Source organism: Aulonocara stuartgranti, assembly GCF_965226115.1.
Source record: "Aulonocara stuartgranti genome assembly, chromosome: 1".
Lineage (NCBI taxonomy): Eukaryota > Metazoa > Chordata > Actinopteri > Cichliformes > Cichlidae > Aulonocara > Aulonocara stuartgranti.
This window is the reverse complement of record NC_138939.1, coordinates 24,107,268-24,133,840: the sequence shown is the minus strand read 5'-3', so window position 1 is coordinate 24,133,840 and position 26,573 is coordinate 24,107,268. Positions and strand designations below refer to the sequence as shown.

The 26,573-nt window shown below is 40.2% G+C and overlaps 3 protein-coding genes and 1 long non-coding RNA gene across 5 annotated transcripts; 2 read left to right on the top strand and 2 right to left on the bottom strand.

Moving 5' to 3' along the window:
- Window positions 1-6,309: 6,309 nt before the first annotated feature.
- LOC309710342 (BTB/POZ domain-containing protein KCTD12-like) lies at window positions 6,310-7,852 on the bottom strand. Its single transcript, XM_082539706.1, has one exon. It carries the CDS (start codon window positions 7,735-7,737, stop codon window positions 6,940-6,942), a length of 798 nt encoding a protein of 265 aa, XP_082395832.1. The 5' UTR covers window positions 7,738-7,852; the 3' UTR covers window positions 6,310-6,939.
- Window positions 7,853-7,868: 16 nt separating this feature from the next.
- On the top strand, window positions 7,869-17,033 carry LOC309710405 (uncharacterized protein). 2 transcript variants are annotated; one of them, XM_082539829.1, is made up of 8 exons: window positions 7,869-7,945; window positions 11,445-11,592; window positions 11,921-11,979; window positions 14,440-14,530; window positions 14,980-15,254; window positions 15,359-15,417; window positions 15,545-15,584; window positions 15,687-17,033. In XM_082539829.1, the coding sequence occupies exons 4-8, from the start codon at window positions 14,442-14,444 to the stop codon at window positions 15,809-15,811; spliced, it is 588 nt and encodes a 195-aa protein (XP_082395955.1). In that variant the 5' UTR covers window positions 7,869-7,945; window positions 11,445-11,592; window positions 11,921-11,979; window positions 14,440-14,441; the 3' UTR covers window positions 15,812-17,033. The 2 variants fall into 2 exon arrangements, with proteins under 2 accessions (XP_082395955.1, XP_082395954.1); XM_082539828.1 differs by lacking the exons at window positions 7,869-7,945; window positions 11,445-11,592; window positions 11,921-11,979 and adding an exon at window positions 12,691-13,425.
- On the bottom strand, window positions 14,549-15,212 carry LOC309710441. The gene is made up of 3 exons (XR_014277717.1): window positions 15,154-15,212; window positions 14,985-15,063; window positions 14,549-14,860 (listed from the first exon to the last, which is right to left on the bottom strand). It is a non-coding gene; the product is annotated as an uncharacterized lncRNA (long non-coding RNA).
- A 5,609-nt stretch (window positions 17,034-22,642) lies between the features above and the next one.
- On the top strand, window positions 22,643-26,147 carry LOC309710258 (piggyBac transposable element-derived protein 3-like). Its single transcript, XM_082539559.1, has 3 exons — window positions 22,643-23,215; window positions 23,620-25,143; window positions 25,383-26,147. Exons 1-3 carry the CDS (start codon window positions 23,187-23,189, stop codon window positions 25,663-25,665), a joined length of 1,836 nt encoding a protein of 611 aa, XP_082395685.1. The 5' UTR covers window positions 22,643-23,186; the 3' UTR covers window positions 25,666-26,147.
- The last annotated feature ends 426 nt before the right edge of the window (window positions 26,148-26,573 follow it).

Here is a 26,573-nt window from a genome sequence, read left to right as displayed (position 1 = left end):
TCTTAGACACACTGAGAATAAGACAGTTCAGTGATGGACTTTGAATCAGCTCCTTTCACGTCTTGCCCTTTCCAATAGCCCCTGAGAGAGAGGGAGGGAGAGGGGAGCTGCACTTCTTGTGAAAGGAAACACACTGCAGCAACAGCAGGGGAGGAGGATGCTCCCTCTCTTCCTCTCTATACCCTGCAGCTGATTGATGCTGGCAGCCTTTTACCTTTTAGTTTACCGGCACAGTGCAAGGCTCAGCTTTGTCACTGGGAGCTGCACCAATCTCCGGTCTGCTGCTGGGTGCTGAGAGCAGCTCAGCGGAGACTGGCGACATTTACTTCCCCCGCCACACTCCCAAAAAAAGAACTCAGAGCAGATGAGGAGAAAAAGCTTTGTAGTCAGAGATAGGGGGGTAATGTCCTTGAAGACACATAACATGGCCACTGGAGGATCACAGATTTTAATCTCTCTGTCTGTAGCTATACCTGGCTTTTATCCTCCTCCAGACTCTCGATTTGATGAAGGCCAGCTTCCATGTTACCTAGCTGCAGTTTTGAGTTGTGTTTGTCACCCGAGTGCACCTAGAGAAGCGTCTGTAATTGCTTATAACCAAGAGACATTAAAGCCATTCTTAGCTTTTTGCATATTTGTCACAATAAAATGTTTCAGATCATCAAACACATTTTAATATTGGGGAAAGATAACACGAGTAAAGGAAAAAGTTATTCAAACCTACCACAGTCTCAAAAATTACTTTGTCACATATTAAACCCTGTTGTTTTTGTCTAATATTAAAACTTGTTTGATGATGTGAAACATGTAGGTGTGACAAATGTGAGAAATCAACACTAAACAAAACTACAAAACTAGGAAGGGGAGCAGCACACTTCTGTTGCTCCACTCGTTCAAGTTGACAAATGAAATAGTTTTAAATGGCCTCTTGCACATCATAGCTGGCTGTAAAACAATTCAAGCAGTTTAGGAAAGAAGAGAAAACGGGCTTTATGGGGATGTTTATCACATTAGAACAAAGCATTCAGATTATCATATGATAGCATAACTTTGGACTACAGCAGGGGTGTAATTTCCAGCGGGTTTAGGGGGGTTATGACTTTACTCCTTTCAGGTATTACCAGCAAAATAGTTGCATGTTTAATCATCTGGGAATTTACGCAGATTTATTTATTTATTTAGACAGAGATCTTGACTCCCACAATGTTCAGCACAAAGTTACGCTGATGGACTATCGGAGAATTCCGATTGTTCCTGACAGATGAGAATTATTTTGTAATTTTACAGCCAAATACAACAAGTCCAGCAAAAAAGTTCTTTGGAGTTTTTGTGTAATTGTTTTGTTTTTTTTAAACATTATTATTATTGTGTTACCGTGCTCATATTTGCATCTAATGGCATAGAAGAACAAAAGCTTGTCTCCAGGTTCCATAAGTACATCTTACTGCTGGGAGTTTGTAAGCTGAAACAGGCTTATGTCAGGCTTGTAGAGTCAGAGCCGAGTTCTGACTGGAATGTATTATTCCTTTCATTTCCTGCATCTTACCTTTCTTGTGGTGTATCTGAAATTTATAGTGTACTTGAGCACAAACATGTACTGCCCAGCTAATCTATCACAACTGAAGAGAAAATCGGTAAAAAAAAAAAAAAGCTGCAATCCAAATGTCGCATTGTAAAACTGCACGGCAGTACAAAATGAAAGATATCAGTATTAAATTGTTGTGGATTAGAGTTGCGCAATTCGAGAGCGTAGTACAGCTTTCAGATGATGGATTGTGGCAGTGTTTTATTGCTTCTGCCACACTACTGCTCCGGGGAGGGATTTGTGAAAAGGAGTGTTTGTTTTCCTATGAAAGCACCAGCGTACTAACAGAAAAGTTCACTTATACATATACGTATAATGAAACACAACTGCACGTAGAGAGAGCCAAATTCTAAATGTTGGGGATTTAAGGAATGTGAGGACCTTAAATGGATTCGTTCCTTAGTAACACAAACACTTAATGGTGTTAATTATGCTGTTAGGGGGTTAGCAAACACTAAATGTCTGTAGTGAAGCAAGACTCTGCTGATCTGTTACATTAGCCATCAGTGATGGAAAGCCTCCTTAGGCTTATTCAAACAGTCAAGTATTTATTCTACTACCAAGATTAGTGAAGAGATTAAATGGCTAAGATAAAGTTGCAGAAAAAGTGGAGCTTAAGTTGTTTGCTCAACTGCTGTTTCTAAAGTCAAGAATGGAATTAAAACTTTTAAATAAATTACAACTTTTAAATAAACATGGTTAAGGAGTCTTGGATTTCATGCAGACTCATGTAGCAGGTTTGGATTAAGACTACTGTCAGACTAAAGGAAAAATCCAATGGAGAACACCACTGAAAAACAGTGTCATACTAGACTTGTCCCCCTGTGGCTATGACAAAAAAAAACTTGCATACAAACTTTTTGAGTATGGAAATAAACTAGTTTGTTATTGTTTATAGGTCCAAGGTGGTATGTATCTTAAGAAAAAAGAGGAGGATTGTCTCATGCTGAACTGGCTACTTTTAATCTGAGTTAAAAATGGCCTACACCGCTTTATGTAGTTATATAGCTATGCTGTGACCTTGAACTGCATGGGTGGATGGAGGTTTTGACCTTTATACCATTACAAATGCTGAATTTGTTTTGTGACTCACTGTGGACTTTTGGGTCAACAGTGCCTTGCTCAAAATAAGCACTTTTAAAGGGCACTGACCCATCCTAAGGACTATGGAATTAAGCAGTGTTTTTCTGGGTAATTGCCCTTGACTATGTGTTTTGCAGCTGAGAAGGAACTATGTCATAAATTGCCCAAGTTTATAATTGAACTGTTTATAAATGAACTTGCAGGGTCTCTATGTTGCTGTTTAATATATTTGCTTTTTTTTTTTTAGGGTAAATTAATAAGAAAAGTTCTATTCAATATCAGTCAGTTCACCTGCAGGAGACCATAAAAGGAGTTCTTCGTACTGACAAACACACTTACCTGTAGATGTGTTGAGGGAGGATGACAGTATCAAATTGACTTTTGTTAAGCTACAGCCACAGCTGAACAAGATATTTAACTAATTAACCAGTTATTTATTTGTGAAACCTGCAGCTACAGAAACTTAAGTAAAACAGTCGATATGTTTGTTTTAATTAAGTTATTGTGAGCAAAGCTAACAGTTCTCCTTTCTTTCCATTTCTACTCTGTGCTAAGCTAACCTGTTGCAGGCGTTAGCTTCACGTTTAAAACCGGCCACTTTATTAGGCACTAGCACCAAGTTGGACTCCATGTTTCCTCCAGAACTGTCTTATTTCTTCATGGCATAGATTTAACAAGGTGTTGGAACCATTCCTTAGCACCTTCCTCATTTTGGTCCATGTTAACATGATAGCATCACACAGTTGCTACAGATTTAGCAGCTGTGATATTTCATTCCAGCACATCCTCAAAATCCTCTATTGGACTGAGATTTGGTGACTATGGAGGCCATCTGAGTACAGCAAACTCACTGTTATGTTCAAGAAAGCAGTTTGAGACTATTTAAGCTTTGTGACACGGTACAGCCATCATGCTACATCCCTTTATCACTGCAGTGTATGGTGATAAACAGATGACCATGGTCAGCAGGAATAGGTTATCTTTTTAGACCATTTTCTGAAAACCCCTGATGTTCAGTTTGAACTTCACCAGGTCGTCCTGACCGTGTCTGCATACCCAAATGCACTGAGTTGCTACCATGTGATTGGCTGATTAGATATTTGTGTTAACAAGCAGTTGAATGGGTGTACCTTTCAAAGTAATATTAAAAAGTCTAAGACAGAAAAATACAGTTAGACGATAGAAAACTAATTGATGTCAAACACCTGGTATAGTAATATAGATCTTGTAATACATCAGTATATGAACAGAATATGTCCATTCTGCAAACAGTTTTGTTTGTTTGTTTCAGAGATGTGGTCACATATTTATGCAGATCTGTTGCTTTTCTTTTTATTGCTATTGTCAAAATGTCTTAAGGATTGTGGAGCATTTTGCAGTGTGCTGGTTTTTAGTAGTGGCCATGCTACTTGTTTCAACCTTCAGAAAATAAATGCAGAAAAATTATATGATTACTTCTTCCTGTTGTTTAATGGGGTTTTCTTTTGTTATTGTTAAATGAAAAATCATTTAGGTTTAATGTTACATTTCTCATTTAGGTATTACTTTAGCATGAGCTTAAGCGCCTATAGTATATGTCACAGTATTGATATATATAAAAGCAACAGAGCAGCCGTTAATGTGAAAACTAGCAGCGAAGGGGCTCTAAAATAAACGTTTCAGATAACACAGAGAATGAAAGGAAAATAGTCTTACACGCACCTGAGGGCGATCATTTTTTATACAAGTTCTCACACCAGATCTAAACAAAGACAAACACAGCTTGAATTAATAATTTATGTGTTGTTCTCTCTGTGCGAGCAGTGTGATGTGTCTATATCAGAGGAGCTGAAAGCAGTATTAAAGACGAGCAGGTCACAGCGAGCTAGAAGTACACACTGTGATAAAGTGTGAAAGATTTAGCACATAGAGGCTGATATGAAAAAAAGCCAGCATGCCTGTTGTATCTCCAGCTCCTCAAATTGGCTAATTTGGCTGGCTTCTCCCTCCTGCGCCGTGTGTATTCATAAGTGTGCGTGCACATTTTTAGCGTGTGGTGACCAAGTTTTCTTACTGAGACAAATTAGTGTGCGTCGAGGGAAATGTGTTTTGGAGGTGTTTTATCACCAAGGACACAGACCACACACACACACACACAGAACGAGAGTTCAGTAACAGAAATAATTGTTAGGCAAAGAAACTCGCCATTGTCTCAGAACATAAAAAGATGGCTTAAATTCAAGTCTTTTAAACGTGTGTGTGTGTGTGTGTGTGTGTGCGTACGTGCTTTCACTCTTTCATATGATTTCAGTCCAAAGCAGAGGATGTAATTTGCCTCTCAGAGCATTTTTCAAGCATATTGTTTCTGCATAATAACAAATTTAAGGGCAGACATGTGGGTCTGATTATCCTAAGCTGTGTGTTTGTTTCATTTTGCTTGAGGACAGTGAGTCCTACGTCCTGTTTCTGGGGATAGCACCAGAGGAAGAGTCGCGGTCTATCCTTCCCTTTTCCTGTCCAGATGGCAGCATCAGCTGACGACAGATACGAGCTTTCTTGTCAATCCTTAGAGCTCTTATGAAGCTTCTTGGTTGCAGAATAGTGCGTGGGAGGTTGGAGAAGCGAGAGTGTGTGTTTATGAAAGAGAGAGAGAATTTGTGCCTATTTGTGTTAATGTATATTTGCTTAGGGAGATTTAAGGAACAAACCCATTATAAGGTACAGTTTCCGATGTTTGTGGGCATCTGACAGATGATTTGCTTTGCTGTTTTTTCCTTTTTTAGTACATTTGTATTCAAGTACACTCTCATACAGCCCACACAATGATTTTTTTGTATTAGACTGGATCCTGGGATAGCTTGGATTTGTGCCTCAGGATCCCACAAGGGAACAGACATTTGATTACTGTACTTGTCAGCCAAACAGAACCACCCCCCACCTCCCCCATCCTGCCTAGGGGAGATAACAGACCTCATCTGTGTTGGAAAGGACGCTGTGGTCTGCCTGATCAGCGAACAAGCTCTCGTTCTGGTTCATTCACATTTAGCAAAACTAAACACTAAAGGAGAAGCCAGGGAGCTGAAATCTTAAACATAGAGTAAATTATTTATAGAGGTGTGCTTGACGGACCTCTTTAAAAATGAGAATGTGGCATCATTCGATTGGGCTGAAATTGCGTTTTGTTTGCATAAATCAGATAACTCATAATGGGGTTTGAAATCAAGACACCATCTTTGTATTTTAGCACATCTCGTGTGTTCGGTGATGTCAGCCTTTTCCAGGAAACATGACTCGGAGGGAGATTGCGTCTGATATTCTGCAGTGTGCAACAGCTCATCGCTCTCTTCTCCATTTAGTGACCTTTGAAAGTGTGCTTTGTTCACGTCACATTTAATGTTAATAACAATACTGCTGCAACCTTATTCGGGTCCGGTTTTCATCAAACCTCTTGTATCAGGCTACCGAGGTCAGCACCCGCTCAGCAGGGGAGGTGTGTTTGGTCTTTGATGTGCCCACACTTGTAAAAGTATTCGCAAGTAATGTTATAGATGATTAGGATGCTGGATAAAATTATCAATTTATTTTGATACTGTGGATCCGATGAGAAAGAAACCTTGGTTGGAAGACGTAATACACTTAAGTTAACAGGATGAGGAGTTCAATCTTGTTACACTGTCAGACTTTATTGGATGCACCAGAGAAAACATCTACAGCAATGTATGCACAGTCAGTCTGAAGGAATTCAGCATAACCAGTAAAAACAAAAACCCCATGAAAGGAATTCACTGTCAATGGACGAAATAGACATGAGAGTTACAGGAAGAACACAAGAAGAGGTGCATTAGAGTATTTACAGCGCATGTGCATGGTTAAGGTGTTCAGCAGTATAGCCTAGTAGCGAGAATATATCAGCCCAGATCACTAAAGATGAGAAAAAACAGGAGCTCCTAACATGTCTGCAGTCCCATGGAGCAATTTATGACATTTACTTAAGAACAACGCAGGCTTTGTGAAAATCAGGAAGGCCAAACTGGAGCATAAAAATACCCTAACCAAGACCCAGGGCCATCAGAAAGGTCGCTGTCTTTGTTTGTTAAGCAGCCAGCAAAGAAAATAGCAGAAAGTTCATTCTAGCTGCACCCTGACCCAACTGCACAGAGCAGAGAGCCACAGAAACAGAGAACACAGAAACCGAAGTTGACAAATCGACAGTTTTTGGATGGAAATGAAACTACTGTAACCTTGTAACCTATTCATTTCTCCCCGGGTCAACCGTACGCACTCCTGCCAGTTCACCGGGAGAAGATATACTCGGTGTAGCTGGTCCACAGCTTGTCCTCTCCGGGGTCATTACTGCCGTATGAGCAGGTCCCGGTGGAGTTACAGGCCACCATGTGGAAACCAGCCTCGGCCAGCCGGTCAAACGCCTGCTCCAGAAAGTTGTACTTGAGGTAATACCTGGAGGTGTACTTGTCAGGTGGTCTGTCCGGGTCGCGGCTTTCGTTCAGGGTTTCCCCAAACACCTCCTTAGCCAGCGAAATTTTGCTGCACACGGTTATTCTGGCCACCCTGCGGAACTTGGCGTCCGCCTGGATGTCTCTCCCGATGGTGTAGCTGCCTCTGTAGCCGATGGTTATGTAGCCGGAAGTGGCTCCGGGGGACCGCAGGGTTCGGTCCGAGGAAGAAGAGGTGACCGGGCTGCAGAGCTCAGCCTCCTCCGGCTCCCCGCTGTCCTCCGTGTACGAGCTGTCTTTGCTCACCGTCGCCAGGCGCCTCGACAGCTCGGGCAGCTGGAAAAAGTCCGCTTCTTTCTGCAGCCTCCGCCTCTCTTTGAAAAACTCCGGCAGGGAAAGCTCGGAGTCCCGTAGATAATCCAAAATGTACCGGAAGAGAAAGCCGTCCCGGTCGAAGAAGAAGCGGCCCTTGCTGTCTTTCGGCAGGGCGGCCGGGGAGCTCTGAGTGAACTTGGTCCACAAGAGAGAGTTGGGCACCGCAGTCAGAGTTTCAAGACGGGTCACATACACCTGGCCGCCCACGTTTAGCTCCACTATCTCAGGAAAAGTTGAACTTTGGCTGTCGGTTAGTGCCATCTCTCTCACTCTCTCCCCCTTCTGTCTCTCTCAGTCTGTCTGTGTCGCTTTTAGGCGACCTAACAAGGAAGGATAGTTGGGGAGTATCCTCACTGTACAGAAATGTTTATATTGGTTTGGCTGTGTGGGAGGAGAAGGAAAAGGATGGCCAACAGAGACATTAACTGTTCGGCGGAAAGCTCTGAAAAAACAGAATGCTGCTTTTAAGGTCTGCATGTAAGCCTCGACTTCCTAGATTCATATCTATCTGTGATATTCTAGCAGGGGTGCAAAGTGACACAGTTTATTTGTTTAACACCGATCTTAATCTCTGAAGCAACAAGTTTTTTTTCTTCTATTTTCTACTTGTTCTTTGTTTAACTGGGAGCGAATGACTTGAGATAAACCCTTTTTGCAAGTGTTTTCCACCCAAGATAAGCAACAAGAAGTCAAGAAGCAGAGTAAAATACAGAAATCTCCTAGAGTGTATAAAGATCAGTATAGTCATCTTTTAAACCCCCTACTGGCCTGTAGGCTTGCATTCTGAAGCCTCGATTTTAGCACCGAGGCAGATTCGATTTGTTGAAGCCAAGCCTGGCTGTATTTGAAAGAAAGCGTAAAGCATACTAACAGTTAACATTGGAAGGCTTGATTTGCTGCAAGTGTGCATGGTACAGGCTCAGACTTGCCAGCTGTTGCAAAGTAACACCAAAGCTGCAGTACAGACTTCTTAGACTGTCTGTTAGCACAAATTAGTATATTTGACATATTTAGTTACAATACATAAAAAATAAATAATAATAACAAGCCCAAAGGCAGCAAAATGAAAAACACAGTGAAGCAGTCCAGTTGAGTCCAGCACTTGTCAGTGGCAAGGGCTCCAATAATGCAAATTTTAAGCCTTAATGCAACTCAGACCTTGATACTGTTATCTGGGGTAGAGAATTTGGCACAGAGACTTAAAAGTGCAATTTGTACCAGGCTGTAAACATGTGTATTTGGCTCTAAAGTTTGCTGTTTTAACATAAAAGTCTGCAGGGACTGCCTTTTTTGAGTTTTTTTAAAGTAAGTAAGTAAGTTTTATTTATATAGCAACTTTCAAGACAAAGATCACAAAGTGCTTTATAAAAAAAAAAACTGAGTTTTTGGCGCTTTCACACGGTTATTTTTTTAACCCTTGAAGGGGTAGTGATAATCAGGAAAAACTCTACACCCTTCCACCCCCACCCCGTCAGTGTGATTGGACTATAACACTGTTAATCTTACGATGCCCAACACCGTTGGATGAGAGCATGGGTAGGGCCAGTATGAATGGAAATGAGTACATCAACTCAGCAGTACTTTGTGCATAGTTTAATTATTTCTGTTTTGCTACTTTCTGCTTTTACACCCTTATGCCCCCCTTATTTATTTTAAAGCTTTAGTCGCTTATTCTTTTTGCACATTAATTGCATGATTACAGATCAATCAATCGCATATAGCACCATTTAAGATAAAAAGTGTCATTCTGTATAATGAGTGTGTTTACGTTAAGTACTTTAAATCTATTTTGAATGTACAACTTGTGCATTATTAAGCTACTTAAGTAGAATTGTACATTTTATGTTTCAAGTATAAGTCTAAATACTATTTCCACTTTGCAGAATAATAATCCATCTTATTTCTTATGAAATATTCTGATTTGCTACTCCCTCACCCCCATTTCTGTTGCTTCTTCCATGCCGCCCAATTTAAAAAAGTCTGGAAGCACCCCTGCCTTCAGCTTGTATCGCTGATTTTACAACTGATCCCAAGCAGAGAAAGCAGCATATTTAGATGCTTGTTTAACTTCCAGTAGACCTGTAAAACGGTGTACGCTAATCATCTTTCAAACATAAAAGGGAAGCAATATTTTTTTTAAAAACCCTTTTATTTTATTAACGCTACGCAAACAAAATATTATGTCTTACAAGATTTGCCTTAGGCATCGTGCAGGTGAATGAATGGTGAATGTTGTGATCACCTGCTCTAATGCCTTTGCAGCTCACACACTGCTTTAAGTATTGTAAGTTAAAAATGTTTTGATATCTCTGACAACATTCAGAAAGGCCAGGATAAAACTTATTTTTATATGTGCAAGCAGTATGCTTAGCTGGGACCGCATGCTCCAGTGGTTTTCATACCCCATCATTGAGAACCAGCAGCAGACAAGTTGTTTTTATGAACAAGTTATTATGACATCTACAACAGCCCTCTGACTCCATTATGTTTACATGGAGCTCAACAGTATTAATAACACTTTATTTAATCTGTCACATAAAGTAAGTGGCATGATTACAAAAAGCTACGATAACTGTAAACAGTTTGACCCGAGGCTTCTGCCCAAGCACTTGTTTTTCCTGTTTTTTGCTTATTAATGGCCTCTTGTTGATGTTGGCTCAAAAGCTGCACTCACAAAATAAGTTCAACAGCTTTTGTAGTTTCATAAGAGCTGGATTCATCTGCAGGAAGCCTATGTAATGTAACTTTAATATATTTAAATATGTCTTGTAATTATTATATGTAAATTTGATGTTTAAAAAATATGATTTCATTAAAAGCATTGTTCAAATGAGTGGTGCTTGTGGCTGTAGTTTGTAGATTTCTTGTCATAGAAGAACTTTCTCCTCTGGACTCTGCAGAATTTAAAGTTATCTACAGACCTCCCCAGTTAAGAAATTGAAGCAAAACAGGAAAGGTCTACATTGATGAACGATCCTTGAATTGGTTCCAAAATGAGACAGTTTATTTGTGCCTGGGGTCTTGGTGTGTTCACTACCAGACTAAAAGTAGAATTAAGCAGGAATTCAATATAAATGATGTACCAACATAAGCCCAAACGCTGCACTGATTTCAGCTTAGGACCAAAGACCTCTTTGATGTAGTCTCGAAGCATGCCGAAGGCTGTATCCATATTTCAGTCCACCCTCCATTATTACTTCAGAGGACGACCACTGACACTATTGCACATAGTCTTAGAAGAAGATGTAATTGGTCTGTTATCTCAGATAATGAATTTTGTTTGACACACAAACTGTTCATAGGAGAGACTGCTGATTCAGATCAACCTGTGCTGCTGAAAAGAACCGTTGTCATAAAGTTTCTTGGGAATAAGCAACATCTGAGAGAGAGCACAAAGATTCAGAAATATGATGCACATAATGTACAGTATCAAGACCAGTTGAGATAATGTTGCACTAAATTTTGTTTTACATAAATGTTATGTAGCATGAAACATAGATTTCAGGTTTTCATACATGAAAACATGAAATTCTACCATCAGCTTTCTAAACAAACTACTACTTTTGAATACAGCTCTCTAAGTGTCCGGCTCTTGCTGCTGAGAGCACATGAGCTTTTCTGGCTCTTAAAGTTCTTGATTTTACAGGAAAAGCTTCATTTTGTCACCCTACTTTCTCTAAAGCCAGTTTCAAACTCTGGACTAGAGTGACATCTAGTGGACAGTTAGAGAAGAAGCGGTTCATCTTGATTTTCTTGCTCATTGTAGCTGTGGGGTTAAGCAAAATGGGTTCAAGGTGTTTAGATGCAGTTACATCAGCAGTTATTACGTCTTTCTACCATCTTTGTCCTGTTAGACCCACATGTCCAAAATCAGATTTTTATTCTAACACCATAAAGAAGGATTGAGGAATGTGCCTAATTAGATGACGCGATTAATTCTTCCATTTTCTTCTGCTATTGCAATTCAGGGCCAACACAGAACCATTCACAAATTAACATTAATTCCAGTAACCGCATGTCTTTGGACTGTGGACCCTGGAGTACAAAGAATATGCTTACCACACGGAAATGCTCTGGCTAGATGGTGGATTTGACCCAGGACGTTCTTGCTGTGAGGTAATAATGCTAAACACCATGCTTTAGTGGTGACTGGGTGGTAGGGTAATCATCTTTAATATAAGTACCCTAAATATTTGAACAAATATAACCACATTTTATGAAAAGAACAATATTTATTAATATTTGAAACACACTTAACTTGGGACACAGGAATGATTGTAGAAAAGTTTTCTTCAACAACTGCAATACACATGTATATTTTCAAAAGGTGACATCTCTGGCCCCTTTCTGGCCCCGACACAGTTGACTACAACACTTTCTTCTGGATTAAGCATCTCATATTCTCTTATTCATCTCTTATTCTGTGTTTCTCTTCATCCACCAGGATTGATTTTCAGTACTGGAGGGCTGAAAATGGACTTTCCCACCCCGTTCATGAGTGAGGTATGAAAAACATATGAAGCTAATTTTGTTAAGCACAGTGTTATTGTGAATTGCCCCTACTTAAAATGAATTCAATTGGGCTGAATTAAATTTCTTTAAAACATAACAACATCGTCCCCTTCAGAAAGCCAGCATGATTGTAGCTAAAAGAGCCTGCAATCACCATCTCTCCCCTTGTTTAGGGTTTGGCTATGTGACAGGATTGCATGTTTGTGTATTGAAGAGGTTTGCTATCATCTGGCTGACACTTTTGAATTTGTTGAAATCTCTGACCCTTTCCTCAATCATATTAACAGTGATTCAACATAATCTGTAACCCATTTGACTACACTTTGTGTTTATGTGAAACTACACCTCTGCCAGATACTGATTCCTTCCTGGACTTGTTCCCCATATCTTCTGGGCTCAGTGAACTCCCTGTCTAACTTCACACAGAAGATTATTTGCTTTAGACTCTAGCATTTCTCTTGAACTTTTGATTTGGACTGACTAAGCAGTCTTTCTCTTTGCTTAGATGTTGTTGTTTTTTCACCCTTTGTCTGCTGTGATTTTATGGTAATTTGAAACATAAAATCTTATAACTAAACAGGGAGAACCATGAGAAAAAGTGTTTTTTAAGAGTAATCTGGCAAAGAGGATAGCAGAAATTGCAACAATAAAGATGTTTTAGATGGCCTAAAAGAAGTAACGTATTTTACCAAAATAAATAAGACATTACAGGCTCTGTAACGGATCCGCGACCCGGGTCCGGATCGGAGTCCACTTGCACAGCGAGTTTGGAACAGATCATGACTGGACCCGATTTGGATCGGTCGCTTCCCAGCTCATCTAGCCCGGATCCTTTGGATCCGTTGTTGATTATAAGCTAGAATGATGCCCGCTAATGTTTGGCTCGAGTCTCCTAAAACCACGCTTTCCCTCTGAGAAACAGTTTCATTACACTTTAATACCGTATTTAAATGACCGTGGTCTTCCCTCATTCTCATATACGTCACAATTTTCTCACAGCAAAATCAAACAAATTAGTGACAGTGAATATGGAAAAGTTTCCTTCATTCACTGCAACACACCTTTGCACATGGGCTCGTGAGCGCATGTGTTGTGCTGTATGAATTTTGACAATATGATGCGGTGTTTATAAAGGGACTGAGAAGGAAAGGTAAATTTCGAGCAAATTTCATTAAAAAAAAACAAAACAGATCTACGCTCACACCTTTGCGCGTGCGCACACGAAGTGCTGCTCTTATGGAACGCGCGTGCGTCATATTCGATTTGTGCATGTGTCTGTTTGTAACGTAACGTCGCTGAAAAAGCTGCGGTTTGAAATTTTTCTTCTGCACCTAAATTTTCTGGTTCAGATGAGTTCAGTGAGAAGCGCTAAACGTCCAAATTTACGGAAAAGCACACTTAGCGATTCAGTTTCTTCAACTTTCGTTTTAAGTGAAGGTAAGTGCAATCTTTAGACTAAAAATCAGCAAGTACAAAAACAGAGTATGTTTTGGCTTCACATCTTACTTTTAATATATGTGTTTCAAATCTAAACATTTTAAAAATGATATCCAGTTGATTATGTCAGAAAAGCACTTTTTAGTAGCTACATTCTACTGTAAAGGTGATTTTACTGCTTACCTGTTAGACGCAGCTTGTCTGATAAAAATTGATTTCCTTTTGTATATTAACTATAAAAACAAAGAGTTTTTAATTCTTAAAGACCCTTTTATACGATTTTAGGCCAAATTCTATATTAACTATAATAAATATCTATCTATCTATCTATCTATCTATCTATCTATCTATCTATCTATCTATCTATCTATCTATCTATCTATCTATCTATCTATAAACAATGAGTTTTTAGTTCTAGTGTGAATGTCTCTAAAGACTTTGACAGGATTTTGGGCCAAATTCTATATTAACTATAATAAATATCTATCTATCTATCTATCTATCTATCTATCTATCTATCTATCTATCTATCTATCTATCTATCTATAAACAATGAGTTTTTAGTTCTAGTGTGAATGTCTCTAAAGACTTTGACAGGATTTTGGGCCAAATTCATTTAGTTGCTTTGAGTCTTTCTTTACTGCTGTGGTGATTTCCTCTTTTTCTGAATTTTAACAGCTACATTGTGAACAAACAAACTGACATGTGAAAGAGATTTTTTTGCAAGAAAATGTTGTGATCTGTTGCTATGATATGAATCATAACAATATCACGCTTTGTTTTTGAAGACACTGGGAAAATAAAATTCTGTATTAAGAGCGGATTTCATAAATGGGTGTGATTCAAATATTATTCTGTTCATTAAAAAGAACAAGCTGGCACCGTGAAGTTTATATCTAAGAGAATCTGCACTGATTTGCTTCTGATGGAAACATGCTCAAATCATAGTTATGAAGTCTGATAAGCTTTGTGTTAGAGACTCACTTAACCCCATGTTTCCCTTTCATTTTACAGCCATGTTGAGAAGAAGCCAAAGACTTCAGTCTAATGGCTATTACGGCAGCCAAGGAGAGCCGTTAATCTCCTACAAGGAGACTTTACACAGGTTAGTGCTGGTCTACATGTTCTTTGTTGTCATCCACTGACATAAATGGTAAATGGCCTGTATTTATATAGCGCTTTACTAGTCCCTAAGGACCCCAAAGCGCTTTACATATCCAGTCATCCACCCATTCACACACTGGTGATGGCAGCTACATTGTAGCCACAGCCACCCTGAGGCGCACTGACAGAGGCGAGGCTGCCGGACACTGGCGCCACCGGGCCCTCTGACCACCACCAGTAGGCAACGGGTGAAGTGTTTTGCCCAAGGACACAACGACCGAGACTGTCCAAGCCGGGGCTCGAACCGGCAACCTTCCGATTACAAGGCGAACTCCCAACTCTTGAGCCACGATCGACATAGATGCATGTTTTGTAATCATAATCCATTTGTTCCTCCATGTACATTTTTTCTTACATGATTTTGTTTTTTCTATTCTGAATTTTTAAAAGGCAACAGCCCCGTCCAGTCCCTGACAATAACGACCAAGACACAGTTGAATACAACACTGATGACTGTGACACTGTGGACTACAACTACGATGACTGTGACACTGTGGACTACAACTACGATGACTGTGACACTGTGGACTACAACTATGATGACTGTGACACTGTGGACTACACCACTGATGATTTTATTGACTACAGTAGTGGCAGCAGCAGAGGTCTCTTTAGAGCCATCAAGGCATTGGGACTTTTGGTCCTCATGCTGGCCTTGTGTTTTGGTGAATGATCTCCTTCCACAAACAATTACAGTCTTTCTAGTACTATGTGCTTTTCTTCTGGATTAAGCTTCTCTTCTTATTCTGTGTTTCTCTTCATACACCAGGATTGATTTTCAGTATTAGAGGGCTGAAAATGGACTTTTCCACCCCGTTCATGAGTGAGGTATGAAAAACATATGAGGCTCATAATATGAAATGTACTTTTTTGCTGAAAATTTATTTAGATAATGCCAGTTTAATATTGTCATAAAGCTGTTACGTAAACGTAAATGGTCTCTTCTCAATTGTAGTACTCGGTGGACAGGCAGGTACAAGACATTCAGGATACCCGTGAGTACACTCTACCATTAGACACATGCACATAGACTTTTCTTACTTTGCTATCTGTATATCCTCCCTCATAATAATCACCATCTTTTTTTTGTCTCTCAGGACCACAGTGTAGATTTCATCCGCTACATCACGCTGCATCTACTGAACAAGTGGGGCAATTGCGAGGATTCGTGTCTACGCAGCTTTCGAGTTCAAAGAAAGCTGGCACAACCAAATTCCCATGAAACCATCTTTAAAAGAAAAGAGAGGAAAAATGTGAAAGTGAATCAGGCTGCAACACATATTTAAATATTGTATGAGGGAAAAAATGTCCATTTAACCCATTTTTTTCCTCAAGCGAATGTCCATCCTACCAGGTAAGACATGTTTGATTAAGATGTTTGCAGTCTGATTCACCTCACCCCCAACCAGCCGTGGCAGAGGGCTTGCCCCTCCCTGAGTCTGGCTCTGCCAGAGGTTTCTTCCTGTTAAAAGGGAGTTTTTCCTCTCCACTGTTGCCAAGTGCTTGCTCAAAGGGGATCATCTGATTGTTGGGGTTTTTCTTCTCTTATATTGTAGGGTTTTTACTCTACATATACAGTGCTGGACTGAATTAAATTTCTTGTAAAACAAAAATTCTCTAAATTGTCTCCACTGGAAATTTAGAGATATTTTTAAAACAACACGAATAAAATTTTAAGAAGAAGAAATTTTTCATGTCTTTTGGTATTCTTAATTGTCAGTGTATATTAAACAAGCGTGATAAGGCCGGGGTCTTTCTGTGTGGAGTTTGCATGTTCTCCCCGTGTCTGCGTGGGTTCCCTCCGGGTACTCCGGCTTCCTCCCACCGTCCAAAGACATGCAGTTTGTGGGGATAGGTTAATTGGATAATCCAAATTGCCACTAGGTGTGAATGTGCGAGTGAATGTGAGTATGAATGGTTGTCTGTCCTTGTGTGTTAGCCCTGCGACAGACTGGCGACCTGTCCAGGGTGTACCCCGCCCCTCGCCCCATGACAGCTGGGATTGGCTCCAGTACCCCCCACGACCCTGAAAGGGATAAGCGGTAGCAAATGGATGGATGGATGAATTTTGCAGATTTCACTGGAAATTTTTATTTAATAACCCCAAATTTGGACTTATTGATAACAGAAACAAGCTTCTACACTCATTTTATTTAGTTCTGTTAATTTCAAAACAAAGCTTCTTTTCCTTTTTCTTGACTAATGGTGTCACCTCCTGTAAGTTGGCATGACTTTTGAGTCATATGTATAAATTCTAAATGAGTGAAAGTCAGGGACTGGGCCAGATCGGACGGTCTGAGGCAGCTTTGTTCTGGTCTCCACCTCTGTGTGGAGTTGCTTCCTTTAGCTCATCCACTCACATCTGCAGGTAGTTTGAAATCAAGAGGCTGTGCATTTAGGAGCTGTGGTGATAGATCTCCACCAGTTTGTATTCCTGCCATGGTAGTAAATGGGCTCTGTCTCTTGTCTTCATTTCTCTGCGTTTACTCTTTAGTAACTTTTGTATATTATCTTCTCTGTAGAACTACACACCTGCTACTATATAACTCATCTGGAAATCTTACCTCTCCCATCTCAAAGAAGACCCACCCAGCTCCCCCTCTTCCCAGCAGCACTTTGAAAACAAATACTGAAAACACGAATCCCACCATCTGGCTCTGTTTTTGGGGCTCAGTAACAGTCGAATCATGGCACTGAAAATTCTTTTTTAATGGTATCCGTCATGTTCTCTAGGAAGAACCTCACAGCTGTGTAAACTTTCATGTGCTCTTCTACTAAAAACACTTAAAGTGCTTTACACAACTTGCCTCATTCACCCAGAAGATCCATTAGAGCTGATTGAGGAGCATCAGGGTGCAGAAGCAAGCTTGAGAGAAGGTGAGAAAGAAAAGACACAACCAACATGAGCACAGGGACAAACTAGGGTCACACACAACTTTATACAAGTAAAGACACACATACATGTACAGTAGTGCAAAGAATATTATGTAAAGCCGCTCGACAATAGTGGAAAGTATACCAATAAAGTGTATCAATATGAGTCAAAGTGTGCGTCTGCAGTTCAGCATCAACAAATAAAGTTAACAGGAGTTCATGTGACTAGTTCACATGACATAGAAATCAGCTTTTAAACAGAGTGCAGTTATGGGTTTCTTCAAATATTAACTAGGTGACAATAAATGTCCTAAAACCAAAATTAATTTGCAGGTGACAGACTAACAATTTAAAGACTGAGCTGGCACGTTGAAGCTCCAAAGACACACCCACAGATCCACCAATTAAACTGTAAACAAGACATAATCATTTTTTTAAAGAAAAAAACTTAAATGAAATTAAACATGAATTGTTTTTGAAGTTTTTCAAAAAAAAAAATCCATGTTATGCAAAAACATGCAGGCAGAAAATGCATTACTTCAAAGATCAATGAGGAGAGAAGCAGAGGCCCCGACTTCTGAATCAAAACAACAACACATGCAGATGTTTGACATCAACGCCAACTACAGAAGTGACTTAACAGCAGTGAATCTTTGCACTCTGATGTAGTAAATAACCGGATGCTTGGACGTGATCACTAATCTTACCACACTCTTACCACACATTTACAGATGATTAAATACACAACTTCCTAACCACAGAAATCTGTGTGAGGTGGCATACATGAGATAGTGGCTTCAGTCTTTCCTACTTGCTGTTTTTGTTACAGTGAAGGAGACACAGGGATGATGCCTTTGTTGTTTTGTCATAGATGATGTGAAGGTAATCATTTTCATCAAGGCCTCATTCTTAGAACAGATTGCAAATGGTAAAGATGAATTACACTGGACTCACTGTTTCTTATACGAAGTAATTTTGATTATTAATTACATTATTGATTAACAACTGACTGAAAATCAGTATCAGATAATTAAAGGTATTTACAGGTTTATCTGACTTTTATACATCACATACACAGCTTCAGCCAAAGTGCCCACTAGAGGGCACACTTGTTCAAAAGTCTACAAATATTCTAAATCACAAAACTAATGAGTCATAATTCTGGTTTGTTTTTTTCAGATGTCAAACAAATCCAGATGCAACCTGAGAAGGGAACATGAAAGAGCCTGTGCATCAATCATCCAGGGATGAGGGAAATCTCAGATGGTTGATTCTGTTCATCATTACATTTATCACTGAGACATAACTTTCATCATACTGGTTACTTAACAGCCTTTTGGAAATGATTTTCATACTTTCATGTTACAGTAAAAAAGAAATAATCCCCCCTTTTGTTGTAGATGCGTAGTATTAGATGGTGGGCTCAAGCCTGAAGCTATCAAATTGAAGAGGTGGAGGTGGAAGGACGTCTGGTTGGTGTACTACAACCCTCCTAGCCGCCTGTGGATGCTGGGAGGAGACAGCACTGTCTTATGAAGCCAAGTCAACCAGTGATACATGCAAACTTGTATCCTGGGGTCCGTTCTTCGTACCTCGCTTACTACATCCAAGATCAAATGACACATCCAAGATCAAATCATCGCGCTAACTTTGAGCTCGCTATTCCGGTTCTTCGAACACACCTGTTGTTGACGATTAGTACAGCTGGATGAAGTAATGTGAGATCACTGGGTGTCGTAAAAGGGGCTACGCATCGATAGTAGAAACATTGATCGGCAACCCTCTGATTGGTCGGCGAAAATGTCGAAGGAGCACGCTCGGTATTTTTCGGCAGCAAGAACTCTTGATTGAGGGATTTCAGGAGTTTCATAGTTTAATTAAAACGCAAGGGAACACTGCAAAGGCTGCAAAAGCAAGGAGAGAGGGCTGGCAGAAAGTTGCTGACAAATTAAACTCGTAAGTAATTTAATAATAATAATAATAATGGATTGGATTTATATAGCGCTTTTCAAGGCACCCAAAGCGCTTTACAATACCACTATTCATTCACTCTCACATTCACACACTGGTGGAGGCAGCTACGGTTGTAGCCACAGCTGCCCTGGGGCAGACTGGCAGAAGCCAGGCTGCCATATCACGCCATCGGCCCCTCTGGCCAACACCAGTAGGCGGTAGGGTAGATTTATTATATCATATTACATTATATCCTCTTTCACATTAGAGCCACAACAGGACCCACTAGAACATGGGAACAAGTAAAAGTGAAATATAAGAATATTCTACAGAATGGTAATATTTATCACTTATATTGCTTTTAGTCTCTTGAAAAGAGAGCCTGAAATAATCTGTTTGTTTGTTTATAACAGCAACCAAGAAAAGGGCAGAGCAAAAAAAGACAGGTGGTGGTCCTGCACCCCCTCGTCAACAAGTTGGTTAAGTAAATAATACCCTCACGGGAAAATCGATATCTCTCTATGAGCACACTGTCGCGCTGAGCTAAAGGATCCTGTCTATCCCGCAATATACGCTGAATTCTGAAAACTCTCCTTATCAATCTTGCACCTTCCACAATGGGTGGCTCGCGTATACGGACAGGACATGGCTGCGACAGACTTCCCAAATCCACCTTCGCTTTTATAGCCGTGGTCTCTCATCTTGATTACACGAAGTAATTTGCAATTACTACTCTGAACTGTGAATTACATCTGAAATAATCAAATACATGAAATAGAATGATTTGTCCACGGGTCATTTTTGTCCTCGAAAGAAATCTTTTGCTATCAAAAATGTGTTTTTTATTCATCAAATGGTCTGAAAATAACAGAAGTTATTCATTACTATACTATGAATGATTGGAATAAGTTTTAAGTAATTTGATTTATTTATGGGGTTTTTATTGGATTTTATAACACTTGTGGTCCTCGTGGACAAAAATGACCCCAAAGTACAAAGTGTTGCAAAGAGCCGTATTTTCACACCATACTGCTTTCAAACATCTTTGATCTTGGATCACTGATGTGTGGGGTCAAGCACTGGTCATAACAACCACAACAACAACAACAATAGGCAGCAAAATGAGGAGGCAGGTGCTCTATATTCAATGAAATTTTATTTATACAGCGCCAAATCACAACAACAGCCGCATCAAAGTGCTTCATATTGTAAGGTAGACTCTACAATAATACATACACAGAAAGTATGCTCCAAAGCCTCCATTGCACTGGAGATTTGCATACCTTGATGAGCATACTTTTTTTTTTTTACCATGTTGTGCAAAGCAAAGACCAGTAGGACAAAGCACATATTGTCCTCTAGTATAATGAGGAGGGAGAATCAATGTTCAGGAAGATCCAGGGTTAGAAGATATAGAAAATATTGTCAATATTTAGAGCACATGCTACCCTTTCTCTGAAAAAGCACATCAGCCACCTGCAGAAGTGGAAGAAGGCTATGAAGTGAAGAAAAGTGATGAAGAATCTGAACTATGTTCAAATAGGTTCTCAGGCATCCAGGACATGGTAGTCTGAGGAGCTTGGAAAGAAAGTGACTGGGCTTCTTGAAGTTTCTTGAATTTTCAGAATGTGAAACTGAAATAGAAGATGTGTCAGAGGACTACACATCATCCATTTCAATCATGATGAAGACAAAGAATCATCCAGGAAAGAGGAGTCAGCTGAGACAGAGGAATATTTGCAGTAACGTGAGGAAACACTGATCTGGTCTTCTAACCTTCCCAGTGACAGACGATGCATGACTCTCTCATGTGCCTCAGAGAAAGATGATCTACCACAGTCCAAGCACATGTGCCAGGTCCCATACTCCTTCAGTGGCTTTTATACTCGAGTACTGAAAGCATTATACACAGTGTATTCTGCTTGTATTCTGCTTTTTAACGTTCACATGCTGATGGATGCATCAGAGACCAAGTTGGGGTTCAGTAACTTGCCCAAGGACACCTTGGTAAGAACTCCAGACTAGAGCACACAGAGATTGAACCAACAACCATCCAATTAGCAGATGACCTGCTCTACAGCCAACTCAATGACGAACAAGGAGGGACAACGAGAGAGGAAGAAAAATGGACCGAATGCAGCTGTAGGCATATGTGGGTGTGTTGATTCTTACTGCCGTGCATCCAGTAGAGTCGCTACGGCCAGTTTATGACATCCTGAGTCTGGTAGAGAAGTTTTCATGCTGACACAAGATTAATCATAGAAGCACAAAAAGGATATAATTTCTTGATAAAGACACAATAGATGATCGTCGTTCATGACACAAACGTGCTCCCATTTGAGGTGTATGGTGTGTGTTGGTGTTGACTTGACTTGAAACACAAGTGGGTGTTTCTCCTGCTGTGATATAAGATCCTGGTACTGATGTGACTGTATGAGCACCAAGTCCTCTTCAGAGGACTCTGTCCCCTCCAACAGAACATCCAAGTAAACCAGGGAACTTTGAGATAAAAACATGGGCAGCATGTGATGCAGGTCCAGCTGTACATGGAACATGCTAGTGTGCGATGGCAAACAGTCTGTCCTGCAGTCAGGACACGCGAGTTGTCCCTAACATTGCAGGTTTCCAAAAGAAAACAATCACCTGTAACAGCTTGTTTACTGTATATGCCCCTTGGCCTGCAACTGCAGAAAGAAAGCTGTCCATGATGGGACCAGTGCAGAGGAATAAACCTGAGCTTCCTCCTGCACTTGGGTCAAATATGGACACGCCTTTGTCCTCATGAAAGTTTGCCTTCACTCAGACTCATGCCCTGGTGTTCCTACCATGCCAAAATATAGAAAACTGTCAGGCAATGAGTTGGATTATGTGCTGCCATTAAAAATTTATAAACGCTTGAAAAAAAACTTTCTCACTAAAGTTCAACATACAGCACTCTCTAGTTATTCAGATAGTCAAAATTATCTAAACAATTAAATATTTTATTTTCTCAATTTGTTTTTGCTAAAAAACAGGGTGTATTTTTTGTAAAGAAGGTCTGGTGGCCCTAAAATGTAAAATGTTGGGTAAATTTTGTTTTAATGTGTTGGTCTTAAGTAAAACTAAGATGTAACACTGAAATGATTGACAATTTATACTTTTTACTTTAAAAAACAGTCAAATGAAGTGGGGACATTTTTGACCCCTGAGGACCACAAGTGTGATTATGTGCTGCCATTTAAAAAATTTAAATGGTTCAAAAAAAAAGTTCTCACTAAAGTTCAACATACAGCACTCTGTAGTTAGTCAGATAGTCAAAATTATCTAAACAATTAAATATTTAATTTTCTCAATTTGTTTTCGCTAAAAAACAGGGTGTATTTTTTGTAAACAAGGTCTGGTGGCCCTAAAATGTAAAATGTTGGGTAAATTATGTGTTAATGTGTTGGTCTTAAGTAAAACTAAGATGTAACACTGAAATGATTGACAATTTATACTTTATACTTTAAAAAACAGTCAAATGAAGTGGGGACATTTTTGACCCCTGAGGAGCAAAATTGTATGGAAATCGGGAGGACATTAACCGTTTTGCCCCACTGGCAACAATTGTTGCCAAAGTTTATCACTGTCATTTTCGACTCACAATAAAAAATCTCAAAGGTACTAATGCAACTTTTTCCACTTATATGCTAGTAGACAACTTAGACAAAGGTTTTGATTTTTAAAAAATCGTTTCCAAGTGCTTCCTATCGCATGACATCATCTGCTTCCCGCTCTTTCTGGCTGAAGACATGGCGGATGCAAATCATCCTGGAAAGAGGTAATTTTCATAAATTTCTTATGACTTTCCCCCCAAACATATTTATAATTATTTAATCATTCAAGTCTCTAGAGTAACCCTCCCCAAAAAAATTGTACCTAGGATAAATATTTTTTTGTTCATGGGCTTATTTCTGTGAGTGGCAACAAAAGTTGCCAGTGGGCACATAGCATGTCGCTAACTAAAGGAAAACACTGTCTGCAGGATTGCTCCTAATTTACTTATTTAAAATTGTAGAATGATGTACAATGGCTCATTTTAGTCCTTTTAGAATAATTCCTAGCTAAATAAATTCACAGGTATTCAAGGCCTCTGTGTATAGGATTTTTATACATTACCATACATCATTTTCTTGCTAGCTAAAATTCGCTTGCTAGCTAACATGTATGTTGTCCTTTCCTTAGGTACACCGTAGCAGAGATCCTGGCCATGCTGCAGGACTCTGAAACTGTGGCGGACATCACAGTTGTGCCTGAGTCAGAAATGCACGCACATGACACAGACTGTGACAGTGACCAATCTGATGATGAGGCCACTGGTGACCATAACCGCCTCCCATCAAGAATACTCAAAGGTGAAGGCTTTCTACCTAATTCGGACATGCAGCTGCCAAATCCCCCCGATGATGATCCTGGGTGCTCATCCTCAGTGAGTCAGACAGAGACTAGAAAGGTCAGTGGCACAAATGAAAATGTGACCAGTCAGATTGTTGGGCCCATGCTCCACAAAACTAAGAACCAAGACAGGAAATTCAAAAAAATCAAAATTGCGGCCAAAGCACCAGCACAAGCCAACAAAAAATATCAGATCCCTCGCTATGTCCCCAAAGAACATGATCCTGGCTTCACATCAGATGATCCAGTGGATATCTTCCTCACATTTTATCCCAAGTCCCTCAGAGATGTCACACTGGAAATGTCCAATCTCTACGCTGAACAAAAAGGGAAAACGCTCAACCTGACTGAGGATGAACTTCTTACATTCTACGGTATTCTGTTGATCAGTGGATACAACACAGTCCCAAGGCGGCGTCTTCTCTGGTCAGACGATTGTGATGTCAGCAACAATGCTGTAAAAGATGCCATGCGGAGGAACAGGTTTGATGAAATTATGTCTTCTGTTCATTTAGTAGACAACATGAAGATCACAGCTGACCCGTTCTTCAAGGTGCGTCCCCTTTTTAAGCATCTAAATGACATCAACAACACAATCCCGATAGCAGAACATGTGGCAGTAGATGAGATGATGATTGAGTATTTTGGAAGGCATGGGTGCAAACAGTTTATTAGAGGGAAGCCTATTCGTTTTGGGTATAAAATATGGAGCTTAGCATCCTCCTCCGGGTTTGTCCATCAGATGGAGCCATATGTAGGAAGCCACACACATCTGGTGGAAACTGGACTTGGTCAGGGTCCAAGTGTGGTTCTTGGCCTGGCAGAGAAAGCTGAAGTGCCACCTGGAGTCAAGTTTTACCACGACAACCTCTTCACAACCCTGTCCCTGGTGGATGAGATGACCCTGAGAGGCTATGGCAGCTGTGGCACGATGCGACAAACTCAGCTCCATAACGTTCCCTTCACAGCACCCCAGACCTTCAAGAAGACACCCAGAGGAGATGCTGAGTATCTGGTTGAGGCAGAGAAGCTGATTGTAAGGTGGAATGACAACAGCGTGGTCACCGTGGTGTTGAACATGGAGAGGGAGTTCACCGAAACTGAGGCGAAGAGATGGAATAAACAGAAGCGGACTATGGACAAGGTCAGACAGCCCAAGTGTATCCAGGACTACAACACACACATGGGAGGAGTGGACCTGCATGACCAGTTTGTCAGCCGCTACAGAGTCAACATCCGGTCCAAGAAGTGGTGGTGGCCATGCTTCAGCTGGGCCCTGAACAGTGCCATGGTGAACAGCTGGTGCTATTACAGGTACACAAGGCTGTATGTTATTTAGTGATATCACAATCGAGTTGGTGATGTTTGACTCGAGGTCATCGCTAGTGCTCTTCGGTCGACAAGAGCAACAGTGATGATATCCAGACCAACATCACAAACTCAAGTGTGATATTGCTTTTACAGAACATTCTACATATGGGGCATGACGTTGTAGAAAGGATGAAACGATGCACATTCATGCATCTATCATGCTTGTTTTGTCATTCATTTAGGTCCTGGAAAAGCGGGGAGAAGGATCTCCTCTCCTTCCAGAGGCTGGTAGCCCAGACCCTCCTCCTGCGCCATGGAACAAAGCCAAGTAGGCAGGGCAGAAGATCTTCAATGGCGGTGGCGATAACTGATGCCACCAGGTTTGATAATTTGAACCACTGGCCCTGCAACACTGGTAGCAGGTACAAGCGATGCAAGAACTGCGGCGGACGCACATCATTTGCGTGTGGAAAGTGTGATGTGCCACTACATGTGGAGTGCTTCAAGAAGTACCACACTGAGTAGAACATGCATGAAAGATGATGGAATGTATGGGAAGAAATATGTTATATATGTATATATGTTTTTAGAGGTTCTAAGAAAAAAATGTTTGTTGAGTTTTTGAGTATAAAAAAATTGAGAATAAAGAAATCAGTTCAAATTGTTTGATGTTTTGAATTTTATACAGGGGGAACCTGAGGCTCCACCTTTTTGTTATTATTTATTATGACTATATTATTATTTTGTTCTTATTATATTATTATTATTACTTCTCTATTATTATTATTAGGTGACATTTGACCTAGTGACAAGCTGTGTGACTACTGGCAACAATTGTTGCCAGTCATAAAAATGCTATTTTCTTCAAAAAAAAGTACAAAATGGAAAAAATAAATACATAACATGATTCAGAGGGACTCAACTGATAAAATGATATGCCTTACAACTCTGAAAAAAATCTGGGCACAAACGGGTTAAGAGGGTTAATAGTACATTTCCCTTTGTTTAGGAAATGACCTGTATGTATCTGTGTGAAATCAATAAAAGGATCAAGTACTGCATTATCTTTAGTTATATTGATAATATTTATTTATGGTAAAACAGTGGTAAAATATCCCTGTTGCTTTCATATAAATGGAGCGGACATACCTGAGTGGCCGCGATCTAATCCTGTTTACATAAAGTAAGCCTGCTCCCGAGCAGGTTTACGCTTACGGATCTGTTGCTATGACAGCAAGTCCAGGATGAGCTTCGGGGAACCGAACGATCCAAGATCACGCGAAATCGTCAACAATCAAATCCAGCTAACTTACTTAGCGAGGTACGAAGAACGGGCCCCTGGTGATAATTGGAGAGATGTCTGCCAATAAGTCTTTTGTGCAATATGAGAACATCTGAATAAGCAGCTCCCCCTACAGCCTCCTGTAAGGTAT